At 31.9% G+C, this 19,322-nt stretch overlaps 1 protein-coding gene across 2 annotated transcripts in view; it reads right to left on the bottom strand.

The window, feature by feature from the left end:
- The window catches only part of Rab28 (RAB28, member RAS oncogene family), a 77,334-nt gene that overhangs the window by 57,303 nt on the left and 709 nt on the right, over window positions 1-19,322 (bottom strand). For both annotated transcript variants that reach the window (XM_047566884.1, XM_047566883.1), the window contains exons 2-3: window positions 15,193-15,289; window positions 9,997-10,085 (exon numbers count right to left, since the gene is read on the bottom strand). In XM_047566884.1, coding sequence (XP_047422840.1) covers window positions 9,997-10,085; window positions 15,193-15,289 — 186 coding nt within the window. The remainder of the gene's footprint in view (window positions 1-9,996; window positions 10,086-15,192; window positions 15,290-19,322) is intronic.

The following is a 19,322-nucleotide window of genomic DNA, read 5'->3' as shown; positions in this document are numbered from 1 at the left end:
TGAGATATGTCCAGAGCCTTATGTTCCATGGGGAAGAAAATTTCCAACTCCACTCTCCTCTGGCCATTATGTTTCATTAAGTGGGAGAAATTCAAAACACTTGTGAAGGGCACAGCCCCATGACACAGGCCCACCTAAAGACTGAGAATGTAGAATTCTTTCCCTTCCTCATACTTAGCCACATTATTGACAGCACTCCAGTGTAATAGCAGTCAACGACAGCTCAAGAGCTACAAGACAGACTTCAAATAAGGAGTTCACTGAGATATCCAAAAAGGATGAGGTGGGGGGAAGAAAAAACATGAATTCTAGAAGAATTTCATGCCTTTGGCATCTACAGCTACAACATACATTCAATATGACATAACCCTGGCCAAAACAACATAAAACCTCACACTAAAGGTCTGTTTATCTAAATTTTTATTACTCAATTCATCCGTCCAGTTTTCATAGAAAATTATAAGATATTCCAAAAAGCACTTTCAAGAGAAAAAGCAAGCATTAGAACTAGAGTCAGATATGACACAGATTTTACAATTACTAGGTGAGAAAATTTAAAATAACAATGATTACAATAATATGCTAAGAATTCTAATGGGAAAGACAACATGCAAGAACAGGTGGATAATGTAAACAGAAAAATTAAACTCCAAGGAATAATATAAAGGAAATACTAAATATCAAAACTAGTTTAACAGCCAGGTGCAGCAGTGCACACCTGTAATTCCAGCAGCTTGGGAGGTTAAGGCAGGAGGATCTCCAGTTCAAAGCCTGCCTCAGCAACGGCAAGATGCTAAGCAATTCAGTGAGACCCTGTTTCTAAATAAACTACAAAATAGGGCTGGGGATGTGGCTCAGTGATCAAATGCCCCTGAATTCAATCCCCAGTACGAAAAAAAAAAAAAACTACTGTAACAGAAATAAAGAATACCACTGTTGAGCATATTAGTAAATAGCCTGCGACATCAGTGAACCTAAAAATAAATCAATAGAAACTTCCAAGTCCAAAATCCCAAAAGAAGATAAATAAATCAAAACAAAAACCTCAAAGAACAGTGAAAAAATTCCAAGTTATGCATCATACACCTAACTGGAATAATAGAGAAGAGACACTAGAGCTTAAGAAATATTTGAAGTAATAGCCAAGAAATGGTCCAAATTCCACATATCAAATCTGAGAGAATACAAGTAGGGTAAATACCAAGAACTGTAAAAGGAGGCCTACCACATATTTAAACTCTACAAAAGAAAAGACAAATAAAAAATCTTGAATGAAGCCAGAGGAGGAGGAGAAAGGGAACCTGCCTTCCTAATAACAAGGATAAGAATTGCAGAGAATGTTTCATCAGAAACCATGCAAATAAGAGGAGAAGGGAGTGAAATATTTAAAGTGATGACAAAAACAAAACAACAACCAGTCTAGAATTCTATATCCAGCAAATTATTCTTTAGAAGTTAATGAGAAAAAAAAACTTCTCAGAAAAGCAAAAATAAGGAATTCATTGCCTGCTGACTTGCTCAGAAGAAATGTTTTAAAAAGAGGTCTTAAGGGAACTGAGAGGAAGGGAAGAGGGGAGGACATGGGGAAGCAGTGGAGAACGAAATCATGCTATGTCCATGCATGAATATACCACAATGAACTCTGCTATATCATTATAATGCACTAATAACATAATTTAAATAATATAGTAATAACAAAAGGAGATTGGTAGAGTAAGCAGATCAGGGGAGGGAGGGAGAAGGGAAGGAAGGTTTGGGGGGATAAAATTGATCAAATTATGCTATGTACATGTATGAATACAGCATAACAAATCCCACTAATATGTACAATTAAAATGCAACAATAAAAACATTAAAGGCTCTTCAGGGAGAAGGAAAATGATCTGACTCAGAATCTAAGTTCTACATAAGAAAGAATGAGTGCCACAAAATACCTCAAATAACCATGGCAAAATGAGCAAGAAGAACAAAGCTGGAGACACCACACTATCTGATTTCAAATTCTATTGCAAAGTTACAGTAAAAAGCATAATATCACCCCCCAAAAATTGACACATTGATAAATGGAACAAAATAGCCCAGAAATGAGCCACACAAGTACAGTCCATTGGGTTCTTTTTTACAAACATGTCAAGAATACACAATGTTGGAAAAGGATACTCTCTTCAATAAAAGGTGTTGAGAAAACTGGATATATATGCAGAAAAATGAAACAATCCTTATCTCTCACCACACAAAAAAATCAACTTGAAATGTATTAAAAATGTAAGCATAAAAACAGAAACTGTAAAACTACTAGCAGAAAACAAAGGGGAAAAAAAGTTTCTTGATATTTTTCTGGGCAGTATTTTGAATCTGACCCCAAAAGCACAGGCAACAAAAGCAAAAATTGTCAAATGGAATTACATCAAACTAAAAAGCTTCTGCACAGCAAAGGAAACAACAGTGTGAAGAGACAACCTACAAATTGGGAGAAAATATTTGCAAGCCAACATCCATCAAGAAATGATATCCAAAGTATATAAACAACTCAAACAAATCAATAGCAATTTTTTTCAAATGGGCAAGGGACCTGAATACATATTTCTCAAAAGAAGACATGCAAAAAGTCAAAAGATACATGAAAAATGCTTAACATTATTTAACATCATAAAAATGCAAATTAAAATCACAATGACATATCATCTCAAATCTGTCTAAATGATTTTTATCAAAAACATGAAAGACTATAAATGTTGACAAGAATGTGGGCAAAAGAGAAAACTTTTACATTGTTGGTAGTAATGTTAATTAGTAGAGCCATTATGAAAAACTTCAAGAAGTTTCCACAAAACACTAAAAAACAGAATTACCTTTTGATTCATCAATCCCACTACTGGGTATTTATTATCCAAAAGATCTGAAATTAAGTTTATCGAAGAAATGTCTATACTACCATGTTCATTTCAGCCTTATTCACAATAGGCAAGTTACGAACTCATCTTAAGTATCCAAAAACAAATGAACAGATTAAAAAATGTGGTGTATACATATAATGGAATACTACTTACTTTGTCTTTTAAAAAAAAGGAAACGCAGTCATTTGTGACAACATGAATTGTACTAAAGAACATAATTCTAAGTGAAATAAACCAGACATAAAAAGACAAATATCACACATTCTCACTTAACATGTGGAATCTAAAATAACCAAACTCATAGAAGCAGAGAGTAGAATGGTAATTACAGAGGCCTAGGGATGTGAGGTAAATGGGGAGATGTTGGCCAAAGAGTACAAAATCTCCCAATTAGAAAGGAGCCATACTTTTTTTGTGTATGAGATCTCAACACAGCCCGGTGAATATCGTTAATAATAGTGTATTGTACATTTCAAATTTGCCAGGAGTAAATTACAAATGTTCTCACCACAAAAAATGATAAATATTTGAGGTGACAAATGTTAATTCCCTTAAATTTTTCTCAACTCTATATATAAATAATAACAGCACTTTATATACCGAAAATATATAAAATAATCAACTGTTGATCTATGCGAAAGTAAATTTAAAAAATAGATTAATACAGAATAAGGAAGGGAGGAAAGAAGGAAAGGAGAGGAAAAAGAAGGAATAAAGACAAAATAAAATAATTCCTTGTATTGTTAACTGATCTAAAATATAATTAATTATAGCAACAATCTATTGAATAACTATAGCATATAGCATATGGATAAGCAAGATGAATAAGAATGCTAAATAACAGAATGAATCAAACAACATTATCCTATGTAAATTTATGATTACACAAATGGTATGCCTTTACACCATGTACAAACAGAGAAACAACATGTATCCCATTTGTTTACAATAATAAAAATAAATAAATAAATAAGAATGCTACCATAAGAGACAGGAAGGATAGGTTGACAATATTCTCTTATAAGCATGTGTACCACACATGAAGCAATACAGTGTTATTCAAGGTGGACTCAGATTAGTTTAAAAGTATATATTGGAAACTCTAGGGCAAACGCAAAAAAAAAAAAAAAATTAAAGAAGAATGTTGATATGCTAAAAGAGGAGATAAAATGCTCAAATAAAATCAGAAAAGGCATAAAAAGAGAGTAGAAAAGAAACAAAAATAAAAGAATAGAAAACTAATATGATAAATATTAATTCAACTAAATCAATAATTGCTTTAAATATGAATGGTCAAAAATATCAATTAAAATAGAGACATGTCACAGTAGATCAGAAAACAAGACTGAACTATATATTTGCTTACAGGAAATTTATTTTGAAGAAAATTGAGTTATGGCATTTGCAGAGAAATGGATGGAACTGGAGAATATCATGCTAAGTGAAATAAGCCAATCCCGAAAAACCAAAGGCCAAATATTTTCCTTGATAAGTGGATGATGATATACAATGGGGGTGGGGAGCGGGAGTTAGAGAAGAATGGAGGAACTTTGGATTATGTAGATTATGTAGAGGTGCCCCCGCACCCCCATTATATATCCATACAAATATACATATAGTCCATACAAAGCAAACTTTAGAAAAAGGAAAATTACCAAGTATAAAGACTGGCATAATGTTAGAAAGATCTGTTTTCCAAGAATATGTAATAAGTGTCAGTGTATACGTACCTCACAGCAGAGCATCAAAATGTATGAGGACAAAACTGATAGAACTGCCAGGAATTCCAAATGCATGGACTCATTATTATGGCTGGGAACTCCTACAGCCTTTTCCCATTAATTGACACATCAAGCAAATAGATTATTAGTAAGGCTATAGTTGACTTCAAGATCACTAACAATCAACTTTCTAATTTACATTTATAGAATACTCTATCCACCATTAGAAAATACTCTCTTCTCATGCTCTCTTGGAACATTCACAAATCAGACTATATTCTGGGCCTTAAAACATACCTTTAAAAATTTATAACAATAGAAATCATACAAAGCATGTTCTGAAACTACAATGAAATTAACCATGATCATTTTTTTAAAGACAGCTTATGAAACTCAAAATATTTAGATATTAAACAATATACTTCTAAGTAATGAATGCATCCAGGAAGTCTTAAGAGAAAATTTTTAATTTTTTGAACTAATAAAAATACAACTTATCAAAACTTTATGAGATGCAGCAAAAGCAGTGCTTAGAGGAAAGTATTTAACATTGAATGCATATGTTAGAAAAGAAAGATCGATAATCTAAGCTTCCACTATAGAAAACCAGAAGAGTAGTTTTAGTCTACAGCAAAACTAACAATAAAAATTAGAGCAGACACCAATGAAAAGAGAAAAATCAATAAAACCACAAGTTGGTTCTTCAGAAAGATCAATTCTTTAAGAAAGAGAAAAGACACAAATTACCAATTTCAGAATGGATGAAAGATATCACTATTGATGATCATCAATATTAAAAGGATAATAATTGGAACAACTTTATGACCACAAATTTAATGATATAGATGAAATGGACCAACTGTCTGCAAGACACTTATTATCAAAACTGATAACTCCCAGGACCTCCACCCACAAAGCTCAGACCTCTAAGTACTCATCTCTTCAGGAGCCCATAATAAAATACAAGCATGTTCAAATATGAATTTCTCACCACATCAATCAATCTAGAATTATTAGCATTCACCCAGCCACAAAAAAGTACAACTGCCTCAGAAAAGCAACACATCTGAACATTAACTGAAGTCTGAGAACAATCTACGTGGGACTGCTGGATCTAATCTTCCTGGCATGCTTGTGGTCATCTAAATCCATCACCATGTCTCCTGCCCCACAGACCTCTAGTTTCATTTATCTTTGTCCTGTCTTCATCCCCATAATGCCCTGTGCTTCCTCTTCCCAGTTTAGCTCCAACTATACCTTTTCTTCATCGACTTTTTTATATGACCTTGGAAATCAGATTTCAAGTTTAATACATTCTTCTATATCTTCAAATTTTTCAACAAAAATTGTCCTTCATTTTTTCTCTTAACTGCACTTATCCGCTTCCCTCCAAATTCAAGAAGATACTACTAACCCTTCTTTGTAAATTTCACGACTCTTCTACAAATATTATATAAGGTTACTTTATAGTACTTTGCTTTCATCTATTTCATTTATCATATCTAATAAACATAATGAGTCAGTCAATCAAATGAATACCATTTCCAAAGTAGTGTAATCGATAGCAATTCTGAAGTATCAAATATTGGATTGGTAGCAACACTTAATAGGCTTAACAGTGAAATATTACATAGATTTAGTTCCACAATCCAGCAGGTGCCAAACATAGTACACCCACTATTTAACCTCTGAACTGAAATATTTCCTTATTCCAAAATGCAGGGTTTTTTTTCCTCCCTGACTTCCAAGATAAATGATCTACTTTAGTTTTTAGTTATATACAGAAATTAATTAAGTCATACAGATTATACAATAGCCATAACAATATAATACCTTGCTGTACAGGGACAACCTGTAAGAGAAGTCTCTAAATACAATCTGTTATAAGTTGGCAAATATGCAAATAAAAAATTCATGTAAAAGACAGCAGAGGGTTTCAGGGAGTGCAGTTTTGAGATATGCTTTCTCCCCAGTTGTCATACAGACACCAAACTATTTTGTTACTAGTTAACAGGTAGACTCGTCTGTGCGGGACACTGGCACACAATAGCAGTTGTGTTCTACCTCACAAATAACTATACTTCGTTGAGTTTATGCTCAGTGGAGCACTGTTTGCAAACCACTTAGATTCCAAGATGGAAAGAACTACAAAAAGGAAACATCCAGTCCTTCTCTGAGGTTTGTTATTAGCCTCTGTTAGCCACAGGTTACAGGGCACTAAACACTATGTACTGTGTGTTTGCTCCTAACCACTAGGAAAAATAGCCTATAACATCTTTCTGAAGACTCCTAGAAAATTTTAAATTAATTTAAAATCTGGGAATTTAACTGGGACATTTTTCAATTCTTAGAACTAGTTCTAGTTAAAATATCTCATTAATTCTTTTTGGGTGTTAATTCAATTTGGTTTCAATCAACACTATTCAATAGACTATGGCTCAAGTTTAATGTTACTAGTGAAAAAGTGAAGACAGCAAAATAATCAGTTTTATTTAGGCCCAAGTTAACTTCTAGCCTAAAATAAGCTTCTTCCTGAATGTTTAAGAAATGTTTTTTTAAAAACAGACTTGCTAGTTTAATAGACCAGACATGTACAAGATAATTGTTTACAATCACAATACAAAAGTTAGAGAATCTAAAACAAAATCCTAAATAACACATTAAACTCATGTCCTCAAGATAGTTTATGAAAACATTACTTTTGAAAGATTTTTGTACTGTATAAAATCTAAAGTATTCATGAAATGGGCAATAGAAAGAATCTACAACTCTAGAAGCAATACAGATATACTTTGAAGAATAAATTATATGATTATATAAAGTTATTAAGTATATTAGAATGTTTATGAAAGCACTGTTTTCAAAAGCAACACTTTCCCCAATTTATTGTTTTATCAATCAGAATTTCTCCGACCTAGATGTATATTTATATCAATTTTAACAAAATAGACTAGTAAATAGTCTTTGTGTATTTTACACAGCATTCACTTTTGAATTTCTAGAAAGCAGAAAAAAGTCATTACTTATCATCAGTTATGACAACTCATTTCATCATCTTGGAATTTCCAGTTTCCTAGGACAATTTCATAAAAATGGTCATGATTTTCTCATGAACACTACACTACATGATTGTTTAATAAAACAGGGTGTGGGGTGACAACAGTTACAAAACTGCATGGTATAAACAACATAAGGCATCAGCAAAAGGAAAAGCATCAACACAGACCTTCAAGACAGAGGCCTGTACCACAAGTTCCAAGAGGAAAATAATGTTTACTTTCTCCCAAGAAATGAAGCACATGAAGAGAATAGAGACATTTTACTAAACCTAAGGACTCCCAAAAAAGATGGAAATTCTCAAAATTTCCACAAATTTTCATATTAAAGCCTGCTTATTGTAAGCAGCTATTTATTAACATAAAAAATAATGTTAAGGGGATGGATAGGCAATATTGTGAATATACTAAATACCTATGATTATGTACTTTAGAATGGTTAATTTTATGTTACATTATTTTCACATCAATGCTAATTTTTATAGAATAGTAACACATTTTAAATTATTTAAATAAATAAATTTTTAAATGAGTTTAAGTAAAACAGAATTGACAAAACCCAATTCATGAACATTTTATATATATATATATATATGTTTCCCTAATTTTTAAGAAAAAAGGATTACTTAAATTTTATATTATTTACTCTGAAATCCATAAAGAACTTCTGCTCTTCATTAACTTTAGCTATTTTATAAAAAGCTATTCTATTTGACACCAAGAATCAAATATCATAATAAGTTAGATCAGTCTTATTTTTATTTTTTAAAAAATCCTGTATGTAGCCTGAAGCTAGATTTTATGGAGCAAAGATAAAAAAGAATGCAATTTTCAAATTGCATTTTATCGAGCACAGGAGTAAATCAAGGACTGTGGCTTCCTGCATATCTCTGTCCAGTGAGTTTCTTTAGCTTAATATTCACTTTAATCCCAATCTGTTTAAAATGGCAAAAAAAGCCAGACACACAAACCTGAAACAGAGGTTTTAAAAATGATAGTGCATAAACTATCAGGTCATACATTACACAAATGTAAATGTTAAACATAAGTAGAAAGATTTTGCAGGGAATAAGGAACAATGTGGAAAACAAAGAAGAAGGTTTTAAGACTCAAATCTATATAATTTATTAAAAAAATCTAGGGTCATTATACACAATTCAGAACCGTGTTAGTTTCATTTTTCTCTATTTTACAAAATAAATTAAAATCTATATTCCATCCAAATTAAGGCAAGTGTATTTTACAAGAATCAAATTTTGTACAGGAGAGTGTTACTATTCTCTCTATCCTATAGATTCATTTCTTATAAAAAACATAGCTCCACATAACCAAGTTATACCTCCCCTACTTAAAATAGTAAACTCCAATAAATGAGTAAATGAAGACATTGAGTATATATCCATAATGTCTCATGATGACATAAAAAATATACACTAATTAAAAGTTGGAGAAAAAAGCAAAAATAAAGAAATAGTACATCAGTATTATATGTAGAGTTCAGAAATCACCGTGTACTTCATTTTCAGCTAAATATCACATACTATCCTTCATCAAATGATTACATTCAATGGCTTTATTTTATTTCTAAACATCACCAAATCCAAAGCACTCTGGCAAAGCATTTAAAAGGCAATTATTCTTCACTAAACACTTTCAAAATGAACAATCAGATTTTTAAGTATTATTACTATAATATATATTTTCTATTTGTATAATTTTATTTAAAAACATAATTTATGTCTAATAAAACTCATATTGCCAAAAAATGTCACCATAATTATTCAGGTGATTTTTCTTAGTCTACATAAATTTTTTTCTAAAAATATACCACTATCATATTAAATTACTTTATGTGCTTCACACATATAGTCATACTTAGTTATCTGGCACCCAATATCAATGTCTATTAAATCTGAGGAACTATAATTCACAGACCAAAAATGTTGACATGGTGACAATTTTTGCCCTTGCAACTTAAAATTAAGTGTCCCCCTTCTCTATTTTTTTATTATAAACAAATAATCTAATAATAACAAAATATAATTTGTCATTTCATTTTTCCAACTGCTAACAATAACATCTAGTAATATAGGTAGCATGTAAAAGACATTCGGAGTTTTCTAATTCCTACCAATTCCCTCAACCAAATCATTCCAAACACAATTTGGGGAGAATGAAACCAAAGCACTGGTACAAATGCAAACTTAGACTCTACATAGGAAAGATCAAGTTAGAAAGAGTGTGTGTTTGTGTGTGCACCTGATACATTTTTATAAGAAGAGTACTGTCAATATTAAAATAATCATAGAATCTGTTCCATACCTGTGCTCCATAGATATATTTATCCAACATCTTTCCTCCTATTGTCTGCCCTCCTATATCCCAAACTTGAAGAGTAACATTCAAGTTTCCTAGAATATAAAAAAAGTATGAAAAAGTTAAGTAATAATGTAGCAAAAGAGCAGAGTTTCACAGAACACTAAGTCACAATGATAAACTACCCACTGTGCCTTTATTCTGAAAAAATATTTGGAACTGTGAAAACAATGTTGTTAAAGAAGTTACAATGGAGAATCTAGGTTTATGCCTCTACTTGTTTCCATGGAATCACATTTATAGTCTCCCTCAAAACAAAATAAAGTAAGCTTTAATTTATGAACTTATGCCTTAAAAAAAAGAAAGATTTTCAACCTTACAAAAAAGGAAATATTCTCAAACAATAGAACAATAAAGGACATGTGCACAGAGTAAGAAACATACCTTAAAAATAAAAATTGAAGCTTGATATATTAACCCACCCAAACCCACATGAATTTTGCTCTCAGTTCTAAATTCTTTTGATTCTAAAATTTTAAAAAAAGACTATAAAAATGCATCTTAATTTCAACTCAAACGAATCTTTTAGTTTGAATGTCTGCTATCTACTAATGGTAAACAATAAAAAATTATGTTTTCACATTTAACCTTTAAGATATGAATACATTTGATGGTCCTGCTGTTCAGAACTGATATAAGATACACAGACCCAGTATATTTCTAAATATTAGGATGCATTCATACCTATTCAAAGTGTGTCCACTGAAACAAATGATATGTGCTTTAAAGTCTTGATAATACACTGTAATTAATTTTCTTCCCCCATGCAAGCATCATAAAAGCATCCAGAAACACTAATAAAAAGGTAATCTTTAAAATTCATTTGTATAGTTTGCAAAATATTTGGGTGAAGCAAAATGTGTACAATAAGCTATTTCCTCTTATCAGTGCAACTGATGATTGAACTACAAAAGTAAATGACCATGTTCAATATGCATTTAGTTTAACACTTCAAAATATTCCAGCTCATAGCACTATGTTGCTTTCTTCGAAGTCTCAACTGGCATCTTCTGAATGACTTGTGAATCAGGAAAATTCAAATAAAAACTGAGAAAATGACCTCACTTTCAAAACAAAAAGAATTATAAAGACAAGAATTTTTAGATCCATGTCAGACACTAAACTAAGAGCACGTTAGTCACACTGTTTACCTACGAAACTGAAAAGAAAGTAAGACACCAGATTAACCAGCAAAATTTTACCCTTACTTCTAAGTTTTGGTGGGTTTGTATTACAATCTTTCCATTGTTTGGATGTAGGCCTGCTCCATCTGCCACTGTGCAGAGGATTTCCAGGAGGAACTTCCATTAGCGTTAATGAGAGCTACTGAAGTTTATCACCCACCATCATTCCCGCAGAAACACGCTTCAATGCTCACAAAGTAATGAGTGAAATGTTATTAAAGCCCTATGAATGTGAAAACCAAAATGTCACAAAGACTTGTCCAACAACCTATATAAACCCAATTTCTTAAAAATCTAAATTGTGAGAGAGTCAAAGCAAAATAATAGCATTATAGAACACTGTCTCAAATTTAGTAGGTGAGAAAGCTAGCTAGGAGGGTATATGTTTCAGAAGCCTCTAAATAAACAGACAGTAATCCATTCATTTTACTTGAAAAACCCTTTACAGTCATTTGTTTATATCAGAAGACAGTGCTTAACTCTTATAGTTGTAACTTATAGAGTACAACTATAGGCAATGCTTATTAATTGCTAAAAGGTATTTAATTCAATTTATTCAAGGTCAATATTCCCTATTATTTAATCTTGCATCAAGATAATATGAAGCTTTTTGCCTTTCCTTTTCTTTCTTTATATTCTTTCAGATCCTCCCTGAATTAGGTGTTGTGAATACTTCAACTTTAAGAACATGCTCTTCATTACATGTTTCCAAATGCTGCCTACAATCATCTTTAAAACCCTAAATCATCTACCTATCTCCCATCTTGGAGATTTATATTCATATGATGAAGATACTTTTAAAAATCTGTATCTTTTTGAACACTGTTGTTTGCTTGTAGTTTTATTTTGTTAAGATATAGATTCTACTGACTCAGTAGTAAAAGTAACTATGCATTATTGATAATCCACCAGAATAATCAGCAATGCATATTTTGATAGAATATTATTGAAAAAAATTTACTATCATTGTAGCTTTGACAAGAGGCATTAACTGCATAGATATTTCATATACTTAGAAATATGCATTTTTAACTTCTACATTAGAATTTGGGGTTTATTAACACTTAGAACTAAAAATGGGGATTTCCAATTTGAGGAAAAAAGTCATGAAAAGTGATTAAAATCAATTTTAGCTTAGATTTGAAAGCATAAACATATGAAGTTTCCCATTATGTTTTAAAGATGACATACCTATAAAACTGCATAAGAGTATTCAAGTGATACTATAATTTTTTCAATCAAGTCTCTATCTAATACAAATGTGTAACAAGAATATTATAGAAATTGTCAGCAATCTAATCTCAAATGCAAAATGCAATAAAGTCCCTGCTCCTCTGTAAGAAATGACATGTAACTAGGAAAAAACAAAATAGATGAGGTAACAAAATACGGGTAAGATGCTTTTGGTATGAATCAAAGTCACCAAGAGGACTCAACAGAGTCCTTGTAAAAGTATACTTGGTGCCTTGGTTAACCTTACTTAAAGTGCTGCATAGTCAAGATGAAACTAAAAACACAAGACTGCCCACTTCTTGTACTAAGACTTAGAAATCCTTTTCACAGTAGAACGCTGTTTACTGGACTGTACCCACAAGCTTCCTGAAAGTATTTTGACTAAGGCTCTTAAGAAGCTCTATCAGCAGAATCTCTGACTAACAGATACACTATTTTAAGCAGTAAAATCTGCACAGTGGTTGCATCCAGACTATACAGCATACCGGATCATGAACTATACTAAAATGGATGAGTATTTGCAAAGTAATGACCTTGAAAACCTGCATGAAGAGAATGTGAATAGATGGACATGAGGTTTACATCCCTAACAATCTGACTGTTCAGAAGACTTTACTAAAATAGTAACAAATATTAGATTCATATACTATGCTGCTTTACCATAAATTCAACAATTCAGCCTGCAATGTTTAATTTAGCAAATGATACAAATAATAATCATTCTACATTGGACACTTATAATGAATTAAAATTAGGATGAAAGCATATAAAGGATGAACTATGAAGCTTGTAATTTATTTATACTTCTTAATATATATATTAATTACCTAAGATCAAGATGCACTAAAACCATTTTTGAGTTCATTAAATGTTAAAAAAAAACTTATCTTTTTAAAATGTAGAAAAATTTTTTGAAACACTATATATCAAAATAAAAATTTCATCAGGAAAATTAAGATATACATTCATTAAGAGTATATGTTTCCAAGCTGTGGATATAGCTCAGTGGTAGAGCACTTACCTAACATGTACAAAGCCCTAGGTTGAATGTGTTATACCAAAAAAAATTTTCTTAAAAAAATGTTTCCTAACATCACTTTTTAACCTAAATACTTTCTAAGCCTAAAATATTATACCTTAAAATTGAATCTTAAGAATACTAAAACTTTTTACAAAGTAATCAGAATTTTTACATTGGTAGTACTATGCAATGGTCAAAATCATCACAAAAGTCACATAAAATGTCCAAACCAGTCTTATGTTTATACTATTTAACTAGGTCTTGCTCCTTCATTTAAGTCTTTCAACTAAAAAAAAGAAATTAAAATTAACAAGAAAAAAGTTCGTGCTTTTGCTAATTAGCATCAAAACAAAATAGCTGATAACTATTGAGGTTCTCTATGTACAACTGGCATCCCTGAGAAAAACTTGTGAATCTAAATTTTTGACATGTATGTTATATGACTTGTGACTGCTGTGTGTGTCTTGGAATGGAGCTTTAATCTATCTGTATGAATCAGAATGATACAAAGAAGATATTTTCAGCTTTGAATATATTAAAGAAAAATATAGATGAAATAAAGAATGTATGTTTCTCATTAAACCTCTTACTGAACAATAACTTATTAATGGAAAAACTAGAATTATTTTTCCTCATGTTGTATCTTCTATTTTTCACTGAGAACTAAAAACAACCACAAAAATAGAATATATTAATAATGAGATTTGAAGAATATCTCCAATTATCAAGAGTTTTCCTTAACTGCTCTATAACTTTTATGGGGAGTAATCTGATAGATGGGGTGTTTTGATAAGTTAACAGATTTCAATAACACTGGAATTTATTAAATCCTGTCCTCCTGTATCACTCACATTCTAGTATATGTATTTAACATTATACCATTTTATTCAAATGTGTTTCCTTACAGAGGAGAGGGTGGATGGTTTATAAAGTCAATGAAGATAAACTGCTTTTAATAAAATACTTTAAACATATAATTTGACCATTGAAATTGAATGGACAGAGCATTTTAAAGCCCCAATTGTTCAGAAACTAACTTAAAACATAAACCACTCTTTTTGTGTTATGATTTCCCTGTATTTCCCACAAAATGTGCTGCAACTGGCATCTAAATAGTTTCTTTGCATGGTGAACTGAAACATCTTGAATGCTCAAACTGTATTTTTATGAGTGCCTAGGGACCCTAAATTTTAGTGGTCTATTAAATGCCAGCAATTTCATGCTGCCTTGCATAAAACAGCATTCACATATTAGAGCACAGAAGTTCCATAGCTACATTATACTTCTGTTCCAACTTTCAAACAAAAAAACTAAAGTAGAAGCTAATCAAAATAATATTTTAAAAAATAATCCTTCCCAATCTTTTTACATTTAGTTAATACAATATCTGTTAACAAATTTATAGAATTTAATTTATTAACACCTTTTAGAATTTTATAAGCCACTATGGTTTATCCTCAAAAAATGTGTAGTGGCCAGAAATAGTGAGGGGGTGTAGAAGCATATAACCTCTTTCTCACCCACATGGACAATATGCCTTCATGGAGATGCTGATGAAAGTTAACCTTCCTACAATATATATTTACTGATTACACATATTTCCTTGCAGAAGCAGCACCAAAATTTATCTTACACATTTTTTCCTTATGTCTGTTATTTTAAGATTTGTACAATCTTCTATGTTAAGACTTTTTAGTCTCTTACCTGGCAATGTTATCCTTCTCAAAAAGAAATCCAGTCCTATAGTTTGCTTGTACTGTTTCCCAAAAGTTTCTTGAGCAAAACACGTAGCTAAGGAGGTCTAAAAAAAAATTAATGCATAAAATACCAAAATTAATTTATGGAAACATAAGACCACTACTAAATCTTAAGTATTCTTTTAACATTTATACTCCAACTGATCCCAGACAACTTTAAGTAGCTCTAATCACTTACAAGAGAGAGGAGGGACCTAATACTGCTAGGTAAACTTTACTTACTAGCAGCCAGCAGTGGGGACAAAAGACTAATCAGTTAGATCCCTTCAAATCCCCTGGCTGTCAAGCAAGGGAAATTACAATTTGAGAATTATTAACAGCAAACTAAAGCAACATGACTAGAAGTCTGAATCTGACCTATCAGCTCAAAAAAATTTTTTTCAGAGAACCCTGAGTTTCACTTCTAAGGTTAAATATTTTGAGGGTAACTGTGCTCTCAGCTAAATAAGAAGCACTACTAAGGAGGGTAAAGCAGATTATAGAATTTCTTCTCATTTTTCCTCCAAGAAATGCATCTTAATAACCTAATTTTCTTCTATGTTAAAGATACTAAACAAAAATAAGTAAGTAGAATGACCCTGATAATATGTATCTTTTAAATAAAGAAGCTAGCATTATTAAGATTAATATAAAGCAGGCAATATAAGTATTTCCTATTCAAGGATCATAATGCTTAAAAGTCATAAGATATTATAAGGAGAACAGATAATTATCTACTTTTTCAATAAAAGAGTTTGATTCAAAAACCCTAGAGCTTTTTTTTTTTTTTTAAATGCACTTCTAATCAAAGCAAATGAAAATTCTGGTAATAACTTAAATAACTCAATAACTCGGATATCTTAAACACTTCAATTGCACTATTCTTATTTGAAAACCTCCAAAAAGGACAAAAAGGCAGCCTCACAAAGTTTTTATACTCCTCAAGACAGAGTGCCAAAGTTAAGGGAAAATAACCCTTTTTATCTTAAAAGTTAAAATTAGATGTCAACTCTTAAAATAACAAAAACTAAGATAAAATTTCCAAGATAGCTTATTATAGTTAATTATGATGTAAGAACAGCAGTGCAAAAGAAAACTTGGCCAAATTTCAATTTCTTTTAACATGACTTAAACTTCCTTTTACACCAAAAACATATTTTTCACAAATGGCAATTTGTACACCCTAACCCCAACTTTTAAAAATATTTACTCAGAATTTGTAATAAATTGCTAAGATATTTGATCAAGTAATTATTGAGCACTACCATAAGAAACATGTTCTACTAGACATTCAGAAATACACTCACTACATTTGTTAAATCCTTGAAGCACATAACAATTTCAAAACTGAAAGATCAGATTAAAAGAGGTAAGCATTCTTTTTAAAGCCTTTTTGGTTATCTCTTTGCCTAATGGTGTCATTGAACTTGTCGAACTTGGAGCAAAAAAGTCACCTGTAAAGAGGTTCAAAGTGCTGAAGAAAAATAAGTATCACCACTTCCACAACTATAAGTACTTCAAATGTTTAATACATGAATGGTTGAAAATATACAGGTCAAGAAGAAATTCAAGGTACATGTAACAGCATATTATCATTTGAAGTAATTTTTCCCTTTCTTTTAAGATTCTCAATACTTAATATTTTTATGTTAATATTCAGAAAAATTCTGAGTAAAGTTCTTTTCTTGGAAACAGGACTTCCAAGATTTTTGAAGCTCTGTCCTCAAATATTTGAGGCAAAAATAAAGTCTCAAAATTGGTGGAATTTCAATGGGAAGAAAGTATAAACTGTCAAAAGAGTAGGTCATAGGAAACACACACAGTATTAAAATAAGTTCATCTCCTGACATCTTGCTCTACAAATTATTCAGAGAATGAACAAAATCTATAGGGGAGAGGCTTCTTCTTCAATTGTCTAGACATTATCCCAATTTTCACACTTATTATAATGTCTCACATATTACTATATGGATACCCTTCCTAAAAATTATAAAGTGAACCACCACCAGCTATCATATCTGAAACATTTTTATCTGATTCTTTGTATTTTTTTGTTTGGAAAATTAATAGTAACATTTTTTAAGCAAATTACATTAACTAACACTGATAAAACAGCAAAAAAGACTATTTTTCCTCAAAAATATCTTAAGAAATGTTTAATAAATCAAAAGTATAAATCAGAACTGAAAATAAATAGAAACACGTGTCATTGGAGGGAGGAGCTAAATTTCTCTTGAAGAAACCCGTTAGTGGTTATGTCAATAGTATTCTTTATTGCTTCTGTCTGTGCATATCAAAAACGCCTGGAGTTAAAAGGCACAGGAAAAACTAATGCTAGAAAAATGACGAAGAGTTAAATCAGGATACGTAGAAGAAGAGAAGCTGAGTTCATAAAAGAAAAAGACAGTAAAAGGAGACTGGAATACTAGTAGCTGCCAATAATTTGAGACTGAGAAGGGTATGGAAAAAGAAATGTTTGACATAAGAATAAAAAAGAACCTTAGGTTTCAAATGCCCATTTCTGAAAATTAGTGGCAGGAAAAAATCTGTTCCTTTTTAAATGCATTGTTTAATCAAGAGGATAAAGACTAAGTCAGAGCACCATAAAAAATATCACTGTTATTCTTTGAAGCAGAAATAATAAGTCCTGATTCACAAGTGAAAAAAAACTGTTCTGTCCTACAGAAGACAGAACTTAAAATAGAGATGAAAAACTATATTCACACTAAATTAGCAACTAAGTAAAAATATGTATAAAAGTCTAAATTTTGGAAAACATGGATTTGAAATTATGAATGAATTTCAACTGATTAATAGATATACAGTAGATAAAAGCCAGAAAAAAATGTACAAAAACTTAAAGAAATATGACAGCATATGGAATAATAGGTGATTTGAGGATCATTTTATAAGTGTACTAGTATTACTGACAGTCTTAATTTTAAATGGAAAATAAGCTGTTAATTGAATACCATAAAATCTAGGAAACAAAAAAATTACGTGGCCTTCAGAATAAAATCTAAATGATAAAACCATAAAAACCTAAAATTTTTATTGAATAAGTGTTACAAACAATGCTGATTTATTTATAACAATTCACTTATTCGAAATCCTTCTTAAGTGTCCAAAAACTCATATACTTCATAAAGAAAAGTGACACCAAGTTCTTTTCTTTCCGATCACATTTAAAGGTAATTACAGGATATCAAAGTATTTTCCTCAGAATAAAACTCACTAATGCAGCCTAGAAAGACAAGAAATGATAGGAGTACTCCAAATTTTGCATACAATGGCCCTAAACCTCGAATTTCAGAACCAAAAGCAGCAGGAGTTGTGCAGAACCAACTGCCAAGGAGGATGCGCAGAGAAAAGGTCACTGCAGAAACCAGAGTCTAAACTACACCAGCAACATGGAAATGTGACACCGAAAAGGGGAAACTGGCAGCAATAAAGGCTGGCGTTCCTGAAGGCTGCCTGGGGAAAGGAGGCGGGCAGGAGAGAGACAAACTTTAGCAACATTCCCAGAAAGCGTGCTGGTGCCCTCGACAGAAGCGACAGGTGTGAAGATACCCCGGGCAGAGGCTCTTCCATTTATTTGCAGGGTGGGTCTCAGATCCTCTGAGATCCTTGCGACCCTCTCCCTAGAGCAAACTCCTGGCAGTTTATAGCACTGCAGGAGTTCGCAACCTGAGGTCAGGAACCCCTGCTCAGGACACTGACTGCCTGGTGATGTTCTCAGGCACGCACTCATTCATTCTTTCGACCAATGGTCATTGGTCATCGAAGGTTGGCTTTTAAGGCAGGGACCTCTGTCATGCGGGCAGTTCTACCCTCAGCATCTTGCCCACAACAGGAGCTCAGAAAACGCTTGTTGAGCGAATGCTTGTACTGACAGGTGCTGCGCTGGGAGCGGAGCAGGACAGGTACGACACTGGCGTAGGAGCTAACGTTTATTGAGTGCACACGTGTTCTGGGAGCTTCGTGTGTATTTTCGCACTGAACGTGTATTTTCACATTTCACCCCTCGCGGCGACCCCTATGATCCCATCTTACAGAAGAAGCCCAAATAGGTTCGTAACGTGCCCTCCGGTGACCCGC

This window comes from Sciurus carolinensis, chromosome 10 (genome assembly GCF_902686445.1).
Source record: "Sciurus carolinensis chromosome 10, mSciCar1.2, whole genome shotgun sequence".
Taxonomy (NCBI): domain Eukaryota; kingdom Metazoa; phylum Chordata; class Mammalia; order Rodentia; family Sciuridae; genus Sciurus; species Sciurus carolinensis.
The sequence above is the reverse complement of the archived record's forward strand: the minus strand, read 5'-3'. Positions and strand labels throughout refer to the sequence as shown.